Genomic DNA, 18,452 nt, shown 5'->3' on the forward strand with positions numbered 1-18,452 from the left:
GGAGGAGAGAGGCAACCGGCAGGTTACTTGTGCCCAAAATAAGGAAAACCTACCATGCACAAACTTTTCAGAAATTCATAATCTTAATTAAAAACCTAATTTTAAACATTTGCCCACTCACGTTAAACTATCTTTTGTTTTGTTTTGTTTTTTCGTTTTTTCAAGACAGGGTTTCTCTGTATAGCCTGGCTGTCCTGGAACTCACTCTGTAGACCAGGCTGGCCTCAAACTCAGAAATCTTCCTGTCTCTCTGCCTCCCAAGTGCTGGGATTAAAGATGTGCACCACCATTACCCAGCTACATTAAACTATCTTAAACCTACCATTTCCTGAAAATTCAGATTTCTCCTAGGAATATGAGGGAGAGTTGCTATGAGCTCATTAGAGTTCTACCCAAAGGACTGTGCAGAGAAACAACTGGGAACTCAACATCCATAGGAAGCAGGTGTTGAATGTGAAGGTAGGAAGGTGGCCATAGGGAAGTAATAGGCCAACAAGTGGCTGAACTAGCTAGGGGATATCCGGGAAGAGGCACTGTCATCGAGGCACTTCAAGAGGATCTGCAGAGTCCTGCACATGTGTTCACAGGAATGGGTAATGCTGTGCAAACCACACTGACCTAACTAGAGCCATAGAAAAATTCCTAAAGTAAAATAATTTGGGGCTGAAGAGTTGGCTCAGTGGTTAAGAGCATTCACTGCTCTTGCAGAGGACCCTGGTTTAATTCCCAGAATCCAAATGGTGGCTCACAAATAACAGTAACTCCAGTTCCAGGAGATCCAATGCCCTCCTCTTCTGACTCCCAAGGGCACCTTACACATGTGGTATACATATTTATATATGAAGGCAAAATATTCCTATTCATAAAATAATAAATCTCAAAAGAAAGAGTAAAACAATTCAAAGGATTATAACTATCCAGATAGGGTTAGGCTTACAACCCAAAATATAAATACCCAGACTACATGTCTAAAAGGCAAAATCCACACTCTTCTTTGAGTTGGAATATGTATTAGTTACTTTTCTGTTGCTGTAATAAAGTACCATGACCAAAGCAATTTAAAGAAGAAAAAATTTATTTTAGTTTATGGCTCCAGGCGAATAGAGTCCATAAAAGGAAAGACAGATTAATAACTCTTATTTATTTATTTATTTATTTATTTATTTATTTATTTATTTTGCCTGATCTGGTCCTAAACAACAGACACAGATTTGATGGTCATTATAATTTTTCTGTTCATTGCCAAATGAGAAATAATTTACATATATATCAAATCATTACTTGCCCCCTCTGAAAGACAACCATCTTTAGGAAATGCACCACACTGTCTAAATAGCATAGAAAATTACATCTTCCTCCTTACCTATAAAACAATCTGGTCTCAGGCTATTTTAAAGTTAGTTTCTGATATCCTCCAAGATTCCTTGTCTGTCCTAATATTTGATTTCTTTTCTCTTCTCCTATCTCTTTCACCTCCCCCTTCTATCTTAAGGATCAAACCTAGCACCTCATATATGCTGTGACTTTAATCACTGAGCTGTACTCCCAGGCCTGTTTCTTGTCTTTATAAATTAACTTCGTTACTTTTTAATTTTATCAAAATCTATTGTTTCGGTTTTTATTCTACCTTAACCAAACCCTCCAACATCCCTTATAACATGAATTGTATGTCTGTTGTACATGTGTGTGTTTCGACCAAAGGTCAAAATGACCTTGTGTTATGAAAAAAAGATCTTCACTTTGGGACACTGCTTTTTGAGATGAAGTCTCTTAGAACTTGTGGATTTAACTAGACTGACTGGCCAGCAAGCCCCAGAGGTCTTCCTGTAGAGATATGCTTCCCTGGTGAGACTACAGGTGCAAGCTGCTATACCCAGCCTTTGTGTTTGGTGCTGGTGATCTAGAGTCAAGCCCTCATGCTTGCTCAGTCAGTAAGCATGTTACTGACTGACCCCCACCCCATGTGTTCTTATACAGTCAATTGGGGGTATTTTTTCTGGATGAATCAAATGCTGGCTGTAGCTTTATCTACTTCGTTATTTTAACAAAGCCTCACTTCTGCATTGTTCCACTCAGTTGTTCTCTCTTCTGTTCTTTCACATGTATTCAATAATCGCTAAGCGTCATCCATGTGCTACATGCTAAGGACAGAGAAAAGCAAAAAAAAACGTCTTTTTTCTGTTGTCCAGCCTGGCTTACAATTCTCAGGCTGAGCAGTCCTCCCTGCTCAGCCTTCCCCATTAGCTGGGACACAGGTTCTGCAGCACCAAGCTCTGCCAGCTATTTCCACATGTTCTCATCTAGCACTGACTTCACTCATTTCCAATCTTTTTTACTTGATAATAAAACCTTTCTGAAGAACTGATCTGCCTATTGTCTGTAACTTCATCACTATTACAATTATTTCCTTAAATGATTTGTAAGAATAGTTATCAACTCCTATAGAGTCAAATTCCTAAATGTTTTTAAAAATTCAACTCTTATTATTTATAGTTTTATTACATTATGGTCATAGGGTAGACAGTAAAAATTCCCTTAAAAACACTAATGATGTTTTCTTTCTGTATTTAGAACAGGTCAACATTTTAACCATTCTATAAACACTCTGGAAAAATGGCTTGTGTATGACACAGTTAAATTCTTCCAGTGTTTTGCCAATCAGTGTACTAGGTTGGGATTATGATCTTACCAGTGTGAAAGGTCTCCCTTCTCATTTGAGGAATTTTGTGCCCTGTGTCATTAACTGATTGTTTCTATTACTTCAGTAGAATGACCTTATAAGTCAGATAAAGCCAAGAGAGAACCATGGTTAAATAAAAAAAATTGTATTTGCTTTACTATCAAGAAAGATACTGACTTAAAGATATAGAAAATAAGAAAAGAATAGGCAATCTGTCCAGTCAAAGGTCTTTGGAATTAGATGGGAAAACATCTGGACACTGAATGTGGGAGATGACCAGGATAAGCAGGGAATGGTGGCACAAGCCTCCCTGGTGCAGAAAGGGAGAAACAGGTGGATCTCTATGAGTTTAAGGTCATCCAGGGTCTTGTACATGCCAAGCATATGCTCTTCCACTGAGCCACGCACTTTACCCCTTAGGTTTTTAAAAATATAGCAAGTTTATTAACAACTTTAGTATAAAAATATGCCAAAATTTTGCAGCTATATGGTAAACATAGCACCATGTATATTTTGATACTAACAATGTATTTAGATTTTTTTTTTCTTTCAGGCAGGGTCTCACTATGTGGCCTTGGCTGGTCTAGAATTGTTATATAGTGGAATTACAATTCATATATGACTTGCAGGTGAGCCATGAGAGATATAACAGTGAAAATGCATTCAGTTCCTCTTCTTCCACAACAAAGATTAATGCTGAACCATGAAGGTTAATCAGAAACAGTAAAGATAAAAAATATTTTGTAGCCTTGTACAGATAACCATAATGCCTTTGACTTACATCAAAAAATAAAATGGAGCCAGGCACAGTAGTACACATGCTTAATCCCAGCATTAGGGAGGCAGAGCAGTGTTCAAGGCCACACTGGTCTACATAGTGAATTCAAGGATGGCTGGGCTATGAAGAGAGACCCTGTCTAAATAAATAAATAAATAAATAAATAAATAAATAAACCGGGAAGGAGGGAGAGAGGGAGGGAGGAAGGGAGGGAAAAAAGGAGGGAAAGAGAAAGGGATGAAGGGAGGGAGGGAAGGCAGAAAGAAAAGGAAGGAAGGAAGGAAGGAAGGAAGGAAGAAAGGAAGAAAGGCAGGAAGGCAGACAGAAAGAAAGGCAGACAGATTGATGATTAGATAGATGAGGAGGCTGGGGTTAGCTTAGTTAATAGCCCTGGGCTTGATCCTCAGCACTGCAAAAAAACATAAGTAGCATGTGCCTGTAATACTAGCACTTGGGAAGTGAAAGCAGGAGGATCATAAGTTCTCAGCTCACTTTCTAGGCAGAATTATAAAATTGCACTCCTCCTCTGGGTCAATACAACTCCAAGCTGGCTGGGCTTGCCCATTCACTTAGTCTGATGCCTTTAAACAGTCACAAGCTGTAGCCCTGTGGCAACCTGCCTAGAAACTGAAGGGCTGTTAACTAGACCCTGTAGCAAGTAAGGGATGTAGCCTTCACCATGCTCTTTTAATTATAAGTGCCCTTGAACGTGGAACTTCTGTCTTTAACCTGATCATTTTTCTATACCATCCTGCAATACCACAAAAAGTTACAATGAACTAACTCAGAAAACCACAGACATGGGAGAACCTTGCTGCCAGTATAGATGCCACAGAGCTACAAAAGCAGCCTCTAAGAACTTGGGTTCTGCCTAAACACTCCTCCGAAGGGGGTAAGAGCATCACCTGAAGAACAGGCTTATGCAATCAGCCTTCTCAAGCCTCAGAAGAGATCTGAGAGAAGAAGAAATACCATCCATTTCCTCTTTACTACATTTATTTGTTTACTTGTGTGTGGTGAAGAGGAGGTCAGAAGACAAAGTGAATAAACTAGTTCTCTCCTTCCTCCATGTGGATTCTGAGGACTGAATTCAAAAGTTAGTAAGACTTGGTATGCAGCACTTTTATCCACTAAGCCATCTCATCCTCGTTTACCCTTTAAACAGAACATCCTTGTCCAAACATCTGAGGTATTGTTGCCAGACAGCCCTAAAGGGACATCACTAAAATCTCTGAAAAAGAACACATCATTCAGATGCCACCCGGATCCTAGGATTCCACTTGGCTTTTGACCTTAAAGGCAAGTCCCCTGCCCCCAGCAGCTTTTGGCCAATGACCACCCACAGTGAAAGGACTGAGGACTGGTGGGCAGAAAGCTTTAAAATGTCTTCCAATGCTCAGCTTTGCTGTAGAACCCATCTACAGGCAAAGACTTCATCAGATCAGCATGATTCTGAGGCTCTCCCTGTAACTGCACTTATAATTGGAGGGTTTCCCCTCATCAATTCTGCTTCCTCTTTCTTTGGTCTTACTTCCTGTAATAAACTTCATGCATTCCTGGGTGTCAGTTCCCAAAGGATATGATTCAGACTTAGGTGTTCTTGCCTTTTCTGGTCTCCTATTCCCTCTTACCACTACCCTCATCTTTGCAGAAGTACTTGTTCAGATCCTAGTTCAACGCACCAAATGTACATTCATCCTGCACAGAAGAACTCTACCTTCTAGACTCTCACTGGTAAGTTTCACAGCATTTCATGAAGGCATTATTGAAATCATGCTCATCCTTTCAACCCACAGTTGAATATTTAAAGCCTTTTCTAAGATTTCCAATCAAGTATCCTTACTTGCAGCAAGCCAGAATACATTCCCATTCTGAAATTATACTCACTTTGAAAACCCACAACAAAGGGCTGGGGCTGGAGCGCAGTGGCGGAGCATGTGCTTAGCGTGTGCAAAGGAAGCCCTGAGGTTCCATCCAAGCCAAATATTAAGATAAAATAAGCCACTGGCATACACTTATCTTTTGATATTCTTAGTCATTAGAAAGCTTTAACATGTAAGGGCATTTGGAAATTAGAATACCAAACAACTGATCGACAATAGTTAGCAGTCTCCTTTAAAGTTTTTAAGTAAAGGAACGAATAGTTTCTCACAATCCTTTGGCACTGACAAGTGTTTTTTAAATTTTACATACCCTTTACCTTGTTTATCAATAAGCTAGCTCATGCAAACTTTTCTCAGTAGAATAAACAATAGATTGTTATTACTTTACATTTACTGGTTACTCTGTACAAAGAAATTCAGATAACTGCTATGTGAGACCCCTATGTACACTACACAGTAACTCACCCCTAAGATTTTTCTTTTTTCACCCCTAAGATTCCAGTGTGGCTGTCAGAGTTTTGAGTAATGGCTGGTCTAACAGTCCAATGTACCACAAGTGTCAGGAAGGTAATGGCATCGGTCCAGATCCAAGGGTACTAGGGTGCGAATGAAGGGAGATGACTGGGGTAATACATGCAGCACTGCTCCAGTATAAGTACAAGGCCACTTCACCTCGGAGCCTCAATACTGTCCTCAAGTTAAAAGCTTCAGCCTTGGTGGAACAGTACGGAGCATAACTGCCTTCCAAGTAAAACAATTTAAAACTACTACTGCTTTGATTGTTTTTCCTTTTCCAGGGGTGCTGCTTAGAGGCACTCAGAATGTATGACACATCAACTTGGGCTTTCCTACAATACTGCCTCTAACAAGACTGGGCTATTTCGAACCCCTGGTAAGGTCAGAATAGCACCAAAATCAGCACATAAACTGTGGGCCAAGAAGAAAGGTTCCTCCTGTGAGACCTAAGTCTAAAACAGACATATCATCCGGGCCTAAAGAGGTCCATGTGCACAAAGGGAGTGTGTTCCTTCTTAAGGAGCAGGAAACGGAATAGTGTTGAATGCACAGGCAGAGTCAGAAGCAAAACAAATGAGAAGCATTTTTTAGATAACAAAAATGGCTTGGTCTGAAAAAAAAATCACTACTACTTTGAAAAAATTTTTAGTTCTGACTGGTGACCTGCCACCAAATCTTTCCAATAGGCCAGGATGCCATTTTTGCGGCTAAATTAAATGTTATTTAATTCACGTGACAGTAGTGACTTTTTTTAATACACCGGTGGCATTCAGCATCTAAACCTGTGCAGAGTTCAGTCAGAGCAACCAGAAGATGAAAACCGGAACCCAGATCACTCCCCAGCGAGCTCGCTTCGTTTCCAAGCAAATAAAAAGTTGATAAACCGAGAAGTTTCTGGCATCCTAGAACAGGTACAGATTATTTTGGGTCAGGAACAATCACAATCTAGTCCTAGGTCTGAGCATGAGTAACAAATCAGCTGACGGGTCGCCACCTTCTGTGGGACTTTAGAAAGTGTGTGCTTTGCGAATGACACACTGCAAAATGGACAAAGAACCAGAAACCCACTGCCAAGTCACACTTTTCATCTCAGATGCCCTAGCTTTCGAGGTGGGACTGGCAGCCGAGGGAGGACCCCGGCCGGCCCGCCGCCTGCAGCGCCCGCCCCGCCCCAGCTGGCAGCCCAGCGAGCACAGGTAATTTCACAACCCCATTAGCGCATTCCAGAGCGGAGACTCACGGCCCGGGAAGTTCACCTTGCCTCGAGCCCCTGCGCGGCGGGCCGCGGTGGGGGAAGGGCGCGGCGGTGAGGGGGCGCGACCCGCACCCCACAGACCTGTCTCGGGCTCCTCCAGCTTCGCTGAGTGGTTGCCCATGTTCGGCAGATTCCGATGGCCGCCGGCTGGCCGGCCTCGGACCGAGTGGCTGCTGTGCCGCAGCGCGCGCCCGATCGCGCTGGTGAGGCGGTAGCGTCCGCTGGTCCACTCCAGTCAAAGAAAGAGCCGAGCGCTTTCCAGTTCCCGGCGGCCAGAGAGCCGCTCCTCGCGCCCGCAGGCGAGCCCCGCCCCCTCATCTTCATGTACCACGCCCCCTGGGAAATCCTCAATACCCGCCCCCTTTATCTACATCCCGCCTGACTGGACTCGTCCCGCCTCCCCCAGCTCCTGTAGTCTGTCGGACCGGGCTCGCCCCCTGGGCTCCTCAACGCCTGCCTGTTGTGGCCCGCCCCTCTCATCTGCATCCTGCCGCCCTCCCACCTCAACTCCTGCTGTCTGTCAAGAGAGGCCCACCCCCCTCATCTGCATACCGCTCCAAGTGTCCAAAGAGCCTCTCCCGGCCCTTTGTCAGATGACCGACTTCAGGCCTCTCCCCGCCCACGCTGAGAACTACAGCTGGACAAGGTAGGCTGGAAAAACCCCACTGTGGGACGCTGAAGCCAAGTGCCATGGGAACGATCCGAAGTCTTGTACATGAGAAATCAGATCTCTCTGGACAAGAAACACCTAGAGTTGACACAGGGCAGACATTTAATAAATATTTTTAAACGGGGCAAATGAATGAATGTGGAGCAAACAACTCTCAGCGAACAGGGGGAAGCAAAACCAAGCTGGCAGAGTCCTGCCCACCATCCAATGCTAATAATACTGTGCACATCAATCAGAAGCAGAAACTTGTGTTGTCAGAAATGGTTTTATGGAAATGACCCTGTCCATCCTCCATCTTACAATTGAAATAGCCAGACCTAACTAAATCTTACAATGACAAGACTTAGGAATAATAAAATCACGTATAGGATGACAGGTCCTTCCCCTGCCTCACTAAACACTGCTTTGTTGATTGGCTTGTTGTTTTGAGACAGGGTATCTTTTGTATGTACCCTGTATGAAATTCCCTGTATAAACCGGGATACCCTCAAACTCAGAGATCTGCTTGCTTCTGCCTCCCCAGTGCTATGATTAAAGGTCTGCACTACCCATGCTGGGGGAACACTAATTGTTTAATTTATTATTTTTATTAATTCTCTGAGAATTTCATTCAGTGTATTTTGATCATACTCATCCCCCAACTCCTCCAACTAACTCCCCCCAGATCCACCCTTCTGCATTCCCTCCTACCTTTTTTTTTTAAATAACCCTTCAAATCCGATTTATACTGCCCATATACTTCTAGGTGTGGTCCATCCACTGTAGAATTCTTTAAGTGCCACACCCTTAAAGAAAATGGCTCTTCTTCCTCTTGAAGCCATCACCTGTCTATAGCTTCTCAGTTGGGGAACCAGCCCTTCGCCCTCCATGCTAGAATGTTGACTGGCTTGATCTTGTGTAGGCCACAGTTCACGGGTGCAGTGGTCTTTAAATACTATCAGTGTATGTCCAGCTTGACCCCCTCTTCTGAACTGTAGACTTTTGTGAGTTCATTGCCTTCTTCACACCACCTCTTGACAAATGCTCTTAAAGACGCAACCCAATTTTACCCTAACAAAACCAAATGTCTGGATTCTCTTCCATAGACACGTGTCTCTTGTATTTTCTTTATCTCCGTAATTTAAAACTTCATTCTTCCAGTGACTCGGGTCAATAACTTCAATTCCACTCATATTAAATTTATCAGCAAATCCTGTCATGTAGAATGACTATTTTGTAAAGGCCTCCGCGAGGCTGGACTCACCAGATCCCTACTTCCCCTTGGTCTTGCACTTCCTGGTTCTTTGTCCTGGAATACATTTCCCCGAGACACAGACCCTATGACTCACCTCCTAGACCTGGGCTCGAAAGTCCTCCTATTCGGAGAGGCTGCTCTCATCATACCCAGACCAGCAGATACTCTCCCCTGTTTTGTGGCTCTCTGGGACAGTCTTGGTCACTGGGCACAGTAGCACTATTGGGATACTATAGGAGATAAGTAGTTTCAAACTCCTAGTGAACGCCTGAAACTGCAGATAGTACCAAGTCTTATGTATACTATATTTCTTCCAGTACACACACTTCTAACAAAACTTTATTTATAAATTAGGCACAGTTAGAGACTGACAATACTTTACAACTGTACCATATGACTTTTTTTCCTATCCTTGAGAATTTTCACCTTTTTATTTAAGGGGAACGCTTTATGATATCCGTTTGGCATATTCATATTACCAGGGTCACTACTCTCATATTTTCAGGCCATTATTAAGAAAAGCATTACTTGAACACAGCATTGCAGCGCTGTGGCAGGGAATCTGATAAGGAAGATGGCTGCTAACTGACCAACCGGAAGGCAGTGTATGCAACAGGGACATTCTAAACAAAGGGATGATTCACATCCTGGAGCTGTATGGCATGAGACGTCACTGTGCATGCTACTCAGGACACTGCAAGTTTAAAACTTATCAACCACTAGTTTCTAGAATCTTCTACTTCATATTTTAACAATAGGTAACTGAAACTGCTATAATCCCATCCACAGTGGCAGGCACTGTATGCTAATTATATTCTTCCACTAAACTATGTTTCTTGAGAGCATAAATAGATGAACGAACGTATAGGCTCTGCCACACGTAAATCACCTCTTAAATATGTATTACTTGTATTGATTGCTGTTTACTGTTTATACAAGATAATATTACTTCTTAGTTGTAGTACCATGAACTTATTTCTTCAACACAATTTTGTCAGACAAGTATCACATTTATTTCTGTAATCCACAAAGCCTAGCAGAGCTTTAAGATAAATAGTCTAGAAAAATAAATTATAGAAGACAATGCTGGAGCAAAAATCCACACAGAATCATGTTCAAACTCCCTACCCATCTTTTTTAAAAGAATAGATCCAGAAAAGATGGTCAACTTCCCCCAAATAATTCACTAATAAGAGACAAACCTGAGTCTGTAAAGATTTTAAGAGTGACAAAGCTTCTGTTTACAGAGTAGTCCTAAGCTTATCCAAAGAGTCTGGAAATGGGTGAGTCATTTTATTAATTCTGTAAAATGCCAAGCACGCCATTACCAAACCTCTTTATGAACACCAGACAACAACCCAACCAGGCCTCTCATGAGTCTCAACTCCCACATCTAAAACATTTAGTCAGTTCTGTATTTTATGTTCTTAACATGGTCTAGCTTTTACCTCTCTCTTGGCATCACTGCCTTCTGTTCAATGTAGGCATCATCTCTTTCAAGGGTGACTGCATTGTCTTTGCAGCTGAAATTGCTCTTCCTTCCAACTTTTAAAAATCTCAAGGGCTGGAGAGGTGTGTCAGCAGTTGAGAGTGCTCACTGCTCTTGCAGAGGATCTGGGCTTGAGTCCAGCACCCACATGGTGCTTCACAACCATCCACAACACCAGTCCTAGTGAATCCAATGCCCTCTTTTGACTTCTGCAGGCACCAAGGACACACATGGTATACATACATACAGGTGGGCAAAACAGTCTCACATATGATAAAATACATAAATCTAATTTTTAAAAGTAAAAATAAACTAATAAATTTAAAAATGCAAGTCTGACTTTATGCTGTTTCTGTTTAAAAACTTTCAGTGACTCCCCTCTACATTTAAGATAAGGTTCCCAGTTCCGAGGCAGGGGCACACAGGTCCTAGAAAGTTTACGATCAATTCCACTCCTACAACTGTAGCATCATCTTTCAAAAGTGTGACATGGTTTCTACTTTATATTCCAGCAACTACAAAGCCAGTTGTAGTTCTAAACGTACAGCCTGTTTGTCTTAAGCCTCTGGGCTTACAGAGGTACCCATTCATCTGCTATAAACCAAATTGTGCCCACCCTAAAGGAACCTACTGAAATTCCAACCGCCAGTGTGATGGTTCAATGAGGCCTTAAGGGTGGGACCCTCCTCTTACTAGTAGTTTTAAAAGGAGAAAGACATCTGTCATGAACACACAGTGTAAGAAGGTAGCCTTATTTAAGAAAAGAATTCTCATCAGAACTGGGACTGTGACTTCAGAGCCTCTAAGACTTGTGGGAAATTAATCCCTATCATTTGAGCCACTCCATGAGTGGTGTTTGGTTACGTTACAATTTTATTTATAAATTGGGCACTACTAGGACCTTTTAAATTCTTGCGCAGGCATCTCCTTGACAGGATTCAGTATTTTCTTTCACTGGACTCACTGACTTTGAAAATGTTTACATTTCCCCATATCTTGCCCTATTTTAATCATCTTTTCTTGTGAGTCTGAGATTGTTCTCTGAAAAGCAATGATCACCTTGGCATCCCTAATACCTAATACACAGTAAATCAGTTATGTCCTAGTTTGTTTCTCTGTCACTGTGTTATGACAGTGAACAAAAGCAACTTGAGGGAAAAGGGGTTCATTTGACTGACCCTTCCAGATCACTGTCCATTGATGAGGGGAGTCAACCAAGGCCTGAAGCTTGCATCATCGAGAGACACTGCTTACTGTCTTGCTCCCAAGCTCACATCCCACTGCCTTCTTCATACAGCCCAGGCCCACGCACCTACAGATGGGACCACCTACATTAGACTATGTCCCCCCATATCAACTGGCAATCAAGAAAATGTCCCACAGAAAGATCCACAGGCCAATCTTACGGGATCCCTTCTTTGATTAAGGTTCCCTCTTCTTAGGTATGCCAAACTGTCAACCAAGATTAGCCCCACAGGGTAATAATTTATTTACTCAAAATGTGACTAAAGCATTAATCCTCAAACAAAAGCTGTCATTAGTAGTGAATCTCTAAAACAGTGTTTCTCAACCTTCCTAATGCTAAGACCCTTGACAGTTCCTGCTATTGTGCTGACCCCCAACCATAAAGTTATTTTTGTTTTTACTTCAAAATGTAAGTTTGTTACTTTTCTGAATTGTAAAAATCTGATAATCAGGATATTTGATATGTAACCCCTGTGGAAGGGTTGTTCCACTCCTCAAGGGGTTGAAGAATTATTTGAAACTAGGCAGGGTGATCACACCAGTAATCTCAGTAGTTGGGAGACTGTCACAAGAGGACTGTGGTATATGTACGGCTATCCTGGGCTCATGGTAAAATTCTGTTTTATATTTTAAAAAAATCTCTGCTGTCCATAAAACTTCTGTTACTAAAATGAAAAGACAAAATCAATCTATAATTGTATTTATTTATGTTTTGAGACAAGGTCTCACTGTGTTTATTTACCCTTACTGTCCTAGAACTCACTATACTGTAGATAGTATAGTGTAGACAGGCTGGCCTCAAACTCAGCGATCTGCCTGCCTCTGCAGGCATTAAAGGTGTATACCACCAAGCAAGATCTACATCTATTTGAAAACAGGCAATGGGTCTGAACAGGTATTTTTCAAGTGATATGAGGAACCAACTGACATTTGACAAAATGTTCAAATCTCTAATCACCAGGAAGACCCAAATTAAAACTGTGAGCATAGCTATCATTACCAAAAGGACAATGTTAAGTGTGATAAACCAAGGATGAGAATATAGAGCAAAGACAACCTTCTGCATCATTGGTGGGATTGTAATTAGTATAGCTGCCTTAAACATAGTATGGAGGTTCATCAAGAACAAAAAAATCAAATTGCCTCATGACCCACAATCCCATTTCCTGGTGTGTAAAATAACTGAAATTGATGTCTTGAAGAGATATCTACACAACATGTTTGTTGTAACTTTACTGACAGCAGCCAAGGAATGAGTATATCCATCAGTAGTTAAAGAAAATGTGGAAAAATACCTAGTGGAATACTATGTAGCCTTTAACAAACTAAAGTCTGTCACTAAAAACAACATGGGTAGAACTGGCAACATTGTGCTAAGTGAAGCAAGTCAGAGGTAGAGAAATGCTGCATGGTCTCTCTCTTATGTGTGTAATATGTAAATGATGATCTCAAAAGAAAAGAAAGAAAAGTGGTTACTAGAGGCTTCCACAGATTTAAACCCATACTGACATTTGTTGTGATGGTAGACCACTGTTGAGAGAGATGTTTAGAAAAATATCACTATATTTTGATACTGACTACTTCCAAAAGAGAGTCTTTTAAATAATTTTGGATTTGTTGTTCTTTAGGGGTTTTTGTTTTGTTTGTTTGTTTATGTGTGTTTTTTGTTTGGTTGGTTGGTTGGTTTTGGTGGTGAGATTACAAGAGTTAAGGCCAGATATGAGGGGATGGGATGATGTGAGGGACTGGGGTGCATGATGTGAAACTCACAAAGAATTAACAAAAAGTTTTAAAAAAAATACTTTCTGGGCTTTCCCTTTGAATCTCGTTTAAAATTTATTTTATATATATGAGTAATTTTGCCTGCACATGTGTAAATGGACCTTGTGCATGCCTGGTGCCTGCAGAATTCAGAAAAGGGCATAAGATCCCCTTCCACTGGAGTTACAGATGCCTGTGAGCTACCAAGTGGATGCTGGGAACCAAATCTGGATCCTCTGTAAGAACAACAAGTGCCCTTAACTGCTAAGCCATCTCTCCAGCACATTTTGAATCTCTTTTTTGATTTATTTTTAGAAATAATGCACATACCATCTTAACTGTGCTTATTTTAGCTGTGTACAATTTCAGGAAGCAGTATAGCTGAGTTCTGGGATTGATTGAAGGTATGTAGCACATAGTAGGCCTGTGTACACACACTTTTGAAAAGGAAAAGAAGGAAATTCTGGTACATTCTATAACATGGAAGAGCCTTGATGCCATTGTGTTGAAACAAACCATGACAGAAGGACAGATGTGATATAAGTCCACTCCTATGAGGTACCTAGAAGAGAAAAATCTGCAAAAGGGTATGTTCTTAATTGCTAATTCATCTCTAGCCCTAGAATGTTCTAATTTTTAAGGATGCATAACATAACATATTATATTCATTTGTATATCTACTAATGCACACTGGAATTATCTCTACCTGTTACTTGTTACACCAATATAATCCATTATGATAAATCTTTTAGAGTCCTTACCTTCAATTTTTTGGGCATAGGCCCAAGACTTAGTAATACTTAGATCATATTATATTTTTCTTTAGGAAGAAATAAGTAAAGATGGGTAGTGATGGAGCATGCCTTTGATCCAGCACTAGGTGGCAGAGGCAGGCAGACCTCTGAGTTCTAGGCCAGCCTAGTCTACAGATTTGTGTTCTAGGACAGTCAAGGCTACATAGAGAGACCCTCTTAAACAAACAAACAAATCCACATAGTGAGTTCCAGGACAGTCAGTGCAATCAGATGTAGAGAGGCCCTGTCTCAAAAATAAACTATTAAAGTGGCTTTACATGGGGGACTGGAGAGATGGCTCAGAGTTTAAGAGCACTGTCTGTTCTTCCAGAGGTCCTGAGTTCAATTCCCAGCAACCACGTGGTGGCTCACAATCATCTATAATAAGATCTGGTGCCCTCTTCTGGCCTACACGATACATACAGGCATACATAATACATACATAATAAAATAGATCTTTAAAAAAGATGGCTTTATATGCACTACCCTCAATATCCTAGAAGGTAAGATAGTCCACATCTTAGAGGCTGTGGATTCCTTTATCTAGGAAATAGTTTTCAGTACTTACTTTGTACATCACATTATTCAAGTTTCCCACATTCTGGAGAAGGAAAAAAATGTTCAGCTTTCCCAATGAGCACAGCCACCTTGTTGAACGAGGGCCAGGTTCACAAAAGATGAGAGCCAAGAGAAGCCTAGGTACGAGCAGAAGGCATCGAAGCCCAATGGCTCACTCAGAGCGAGCTCTTTGGGCAAATGCCTGCACACTGGCTCCAAATACTCCAGTGGTGGAAAGGTGGCCAATGCGGGGAGGTTCTATCTGAATAAAGGCAGATCAGTCAGTGGTTGGCCTGAGCTGGTGGTAGAAACAGGGCAACAGAAGGAGGGGGAGCTGAGGACTGACAGTGGTTTAACACTGGATTTCGATGACAGTTATAACTTGGCCGATTTATTAAAAACCACTGGCTTGCACACCTTAGATGAATTGTATGATATGTAAGTGATCCCGGATCCTGCAAAGTCAAGTAAGGTAAGTGCAAAAGCCTTAGGACTGTATTGTTTTCTAGCTGAAAGAAGCTGGGCCCTCACTCTGAATTTAATTAGCATGATTGAAGCCTGGCAGGCTGTGAAGAAGAGAAGGGATGGGGGTGGGGGTGTTGCTCTGACCCTGGAGGTGCCTGGCTCCAGAACTGGACTTTCTTCAAAGCAATCAAGGATTACTAAGGAGGAAGGAGAAGCCGGCAAGGCGGGATATGGTGAATGGGATTTTAAAGGCAAAAGGCGAATACTGTTGTGAGTCCCTTCAGAAAGACCTTTTGAAGGAGGTGTCAAGTATGAGCTGGTCCCTTCTCAGTGAACTGCATTCTGTTCATGTCTGCAGTAGCAGGAGGGCACAGAGGGATGAGGAGGCACTTGGCATGGACACCCGCATCCTGAACAGCAAGACCCATCTCTGGGCTCTTCTTTGTTTAGGAGGGTGAACAAAGGCTCCATTGTGAAGAAGTCACAATCAATGCTCCCACGGGGGAAGGAGATGGGCTGCAGTGGGATCACATGAATCTAGGCAAGAGATTGTCAAGGTGTCTTACCTAGGGAGCAGCCTGAAGGCTGCTGAGCAGCACAATGGTCGGGGAAGGATGTGGTTCAAGAGGACAGCCCACTAATACATTCAGCCTCCATTTAACACTTGTCTGACAACCAGTCCACCAAAGCAGCCAGAGTACTAAGTATTCAGACATACTCACTCTTGGCAAGGTGAGTGCTTTGGCTGAAAGTAGGTTCCCCTCAGAGATGCTTGTGCACTGCTGCCTCCAGCATTGAGTTGTCTGGGTCCTAAGAGTCAGGTAGGGGTGTTTGTCCCTAGACAAATGCTGGTTGTACTTAAGTTGTATAACTTATCACAAGAACTGATGAAAAATTAATGTGTGTGTTTCAGGGGAAAGGAGGTAGAGTAAGAACACACTAAATATATCCAAAAGGTTCAGTATCACTAAAAATGCTTGCCTGCAGTAACTATAAATCTTGGGGAATGTCTATAGACATACAAAACATTAACCGTGTGTGTGTGTGTGTGTGTGTGTGTGTGTGTGTGTGTGTGTGTAGTTGTTGCTTCTCAAGACAGTGTTTCTCGGTGTAGCTCTGAGTGCCCTGGAACTCACATAGATCTGCCTGCCTCTTGCCTTGGGATTAAAGGCATGTGCCACCATGCTTATCTATACTCTTAATCATGCTTGGGGGTTGGAGGGCACAGGCTCAACCTGCCTTCCAGCAGTGGTGACTTCCACACTCCAGCTATGGTTTGCTCTGCTACTGGGAGTAAAGCTCTATGCCTTCTCCACGGCTAAGTGCCCAACCTCTCACACTGTAAGATCTAGCCCAAGAACAAAAGAAAGAACATCCAGAAGTAAAAGGTAGACAAGAAAAGTACTACCTTTTGGAACCAAGAAAATGGCTGTTGAGCTGGACTGGGCCCTGCTGACCCTGCTGGAGAACCTTTGAAAGCCAGGAATGTACACCACTGCTACCCGTTTGAATGTGCTAACCGCAGCAAAGGAGATTCCCTATTTTTCTGCATTTGACACCTACAGCAATTGAAAAAACCCTGTGGACTCATAAAGGCTTCTGTACAAGTAGCCAGCTGTAGTGTAGACATGAGAAATGAGAAGTACTTTCTAGTTCAAATAGACACAGCTGATCACATTCCACCCCAAACCCCCAAGTATGATCAGTAACATTAAGTATGGTTCCACAGTGGCTCAGAGGAAACAGAAGTCCCCAGAAGAAAAGAAAGATTGTTCAACAAAATATGGACAGTTAATATTTTTTCTCTCCAGGCAAACTTCAAGGTATTCTGTTTAATTTGTAAGGAATTTGCACAAGTCTTGAAAATTCAAAGGGCAGCATATATGAAAATATGTTATTGATTTTAATGTTTATCATGACAAGGGCATAATAGTCACAAAAACAAAATAGTAAAACTGAAGGCCTTCTAATACTGTCTCATTGTTTTTAATTATTTGACATAAATTCTGTTGTAAGAGCTAGTTACATGGCAATATATTGAGTGGCAAATAATAATAATAATTTTGAAACTCCACCAAACTACTTATGGATGGTGATCTTATTAAGCAATGTGTGGAGAGTGAAGCAGATCTAAAATGCCCTAAAAGGGGATGGGTGGGGTCTAAAATCAGTTTGTCTCACCATATTATAACCAGAAGAAGGAAGGACCCATAGGAAAGAAGTTTGGAGAACAAAACCATTAATTTCAAATTTATGCTTAAAGCAGTCCATGACAGCACTGATGAAGCAAATCTATTTTTTTTTTAGGGTCTAGAGAACAAATATAATAGCACTGGAGTGGACAGGAGAGATGGAAGAGCACTTAGCTCTTCTAGAGGACCTGAGTTCACGTCCTAGCACTGCATCAGGTAACTTACAAAGGCTGTAACGCCAGCTCCAAGGGACCTGTCACATCCTTCTGGATTCCATGGGTACTCACACATACAGCCATATACACATATTTTTAAAATGTCACTGAGTTCAAGACCAGCCTGTTCAACAGAGAAAGTTCAGACAGCCAGGGCTACAGAGGAACCCTACCTCGAACAAAACAAAACGAAAGATACAAGTCTGTCGAGAGATTTATATAAAGTAGTAAAATTATGTTCTTTAACCACTGTCAACATACCTGGTCTAAGCTGATGGAGCCCTGGCTGGTAAAATTAACAGAAGACGATGACATTACTGCCTAAAACTCATGTGTAGTGAAATATCACTGAATAGTCCATCAAGACTAAATTTCCTCAGCACTAAGGCATGAAGTCATTGCCAACTACAGGAAGTTTTAAAAAAGTGTTGATGCAGACTACAGCAACATCATCCCTCTTAAGAATATGGGCAAATTAAAGTCACATACTGGTGAAATTTTATGGTTTGTGACCTCTTATAAGTCATTTATGGTATCAAAAACAAAATTTGGAGTTGGGTATGTGGCACATGATTTTAATCCCAGCACTGAAGATTAGAGTTGGAATTAAGGCCAGCCTAATCAACACAGTGAGTTCCAGCCCCTCCAGCTCTACATAGCTAGACTCTGGTCTCTCTCTCTCTCTCTCTCTCTCTCTCTCTCTCTCTCTCTCTCTCT

At 41.8% G+C, this 18,452-nt stretch overlaps 1 protein-coding gene across 3 annotated transcripts in view; it reads right to left on the bottom strand.

Moving 5' to 3' along the window:
- Positions 1-18,452, bottom strand: part of Specc1 (sperm antigen with calponin homology and coiled-coil domains 1) — a 227,336-nt gene that overhangs the window by 147,268 nt on the left and 61,616 nt on the right. Inside the window, exon 1 of one of the 3 annotated variants that reach the window (XM_028776494.1) lies at positions 7,194-7,288. The exons of the other annotated variants lie outside the window; for them this stretch is intronic. Coding sequence (XP_028632327.1) covers positions 7,194-7,233 — 40 coding nt within the window. The 5' untranslated portion in view covers positions 7,234-7,288. Of the gene's footprint in view, positions 1-7,193; positions 7,289-18,452 lie in introns of those variants that run through there. 3 annotated transcript variants of the gene reach the window in all.

Source organism: Grammomys surdaster, unplaced genomic scaffold (genome assembly GCF_004785775.1).
Source record: "Grammomys surdaster isolate TR1022 unplaced genomic scaffold, NIH_TR_1.0 270, whole genome shotgun sequence".
NCBI lineage: Eukaryota > Metazoa > Chordata > Mammalia > Rodentia > Muridae > Grammomys > Grammomys surdaster.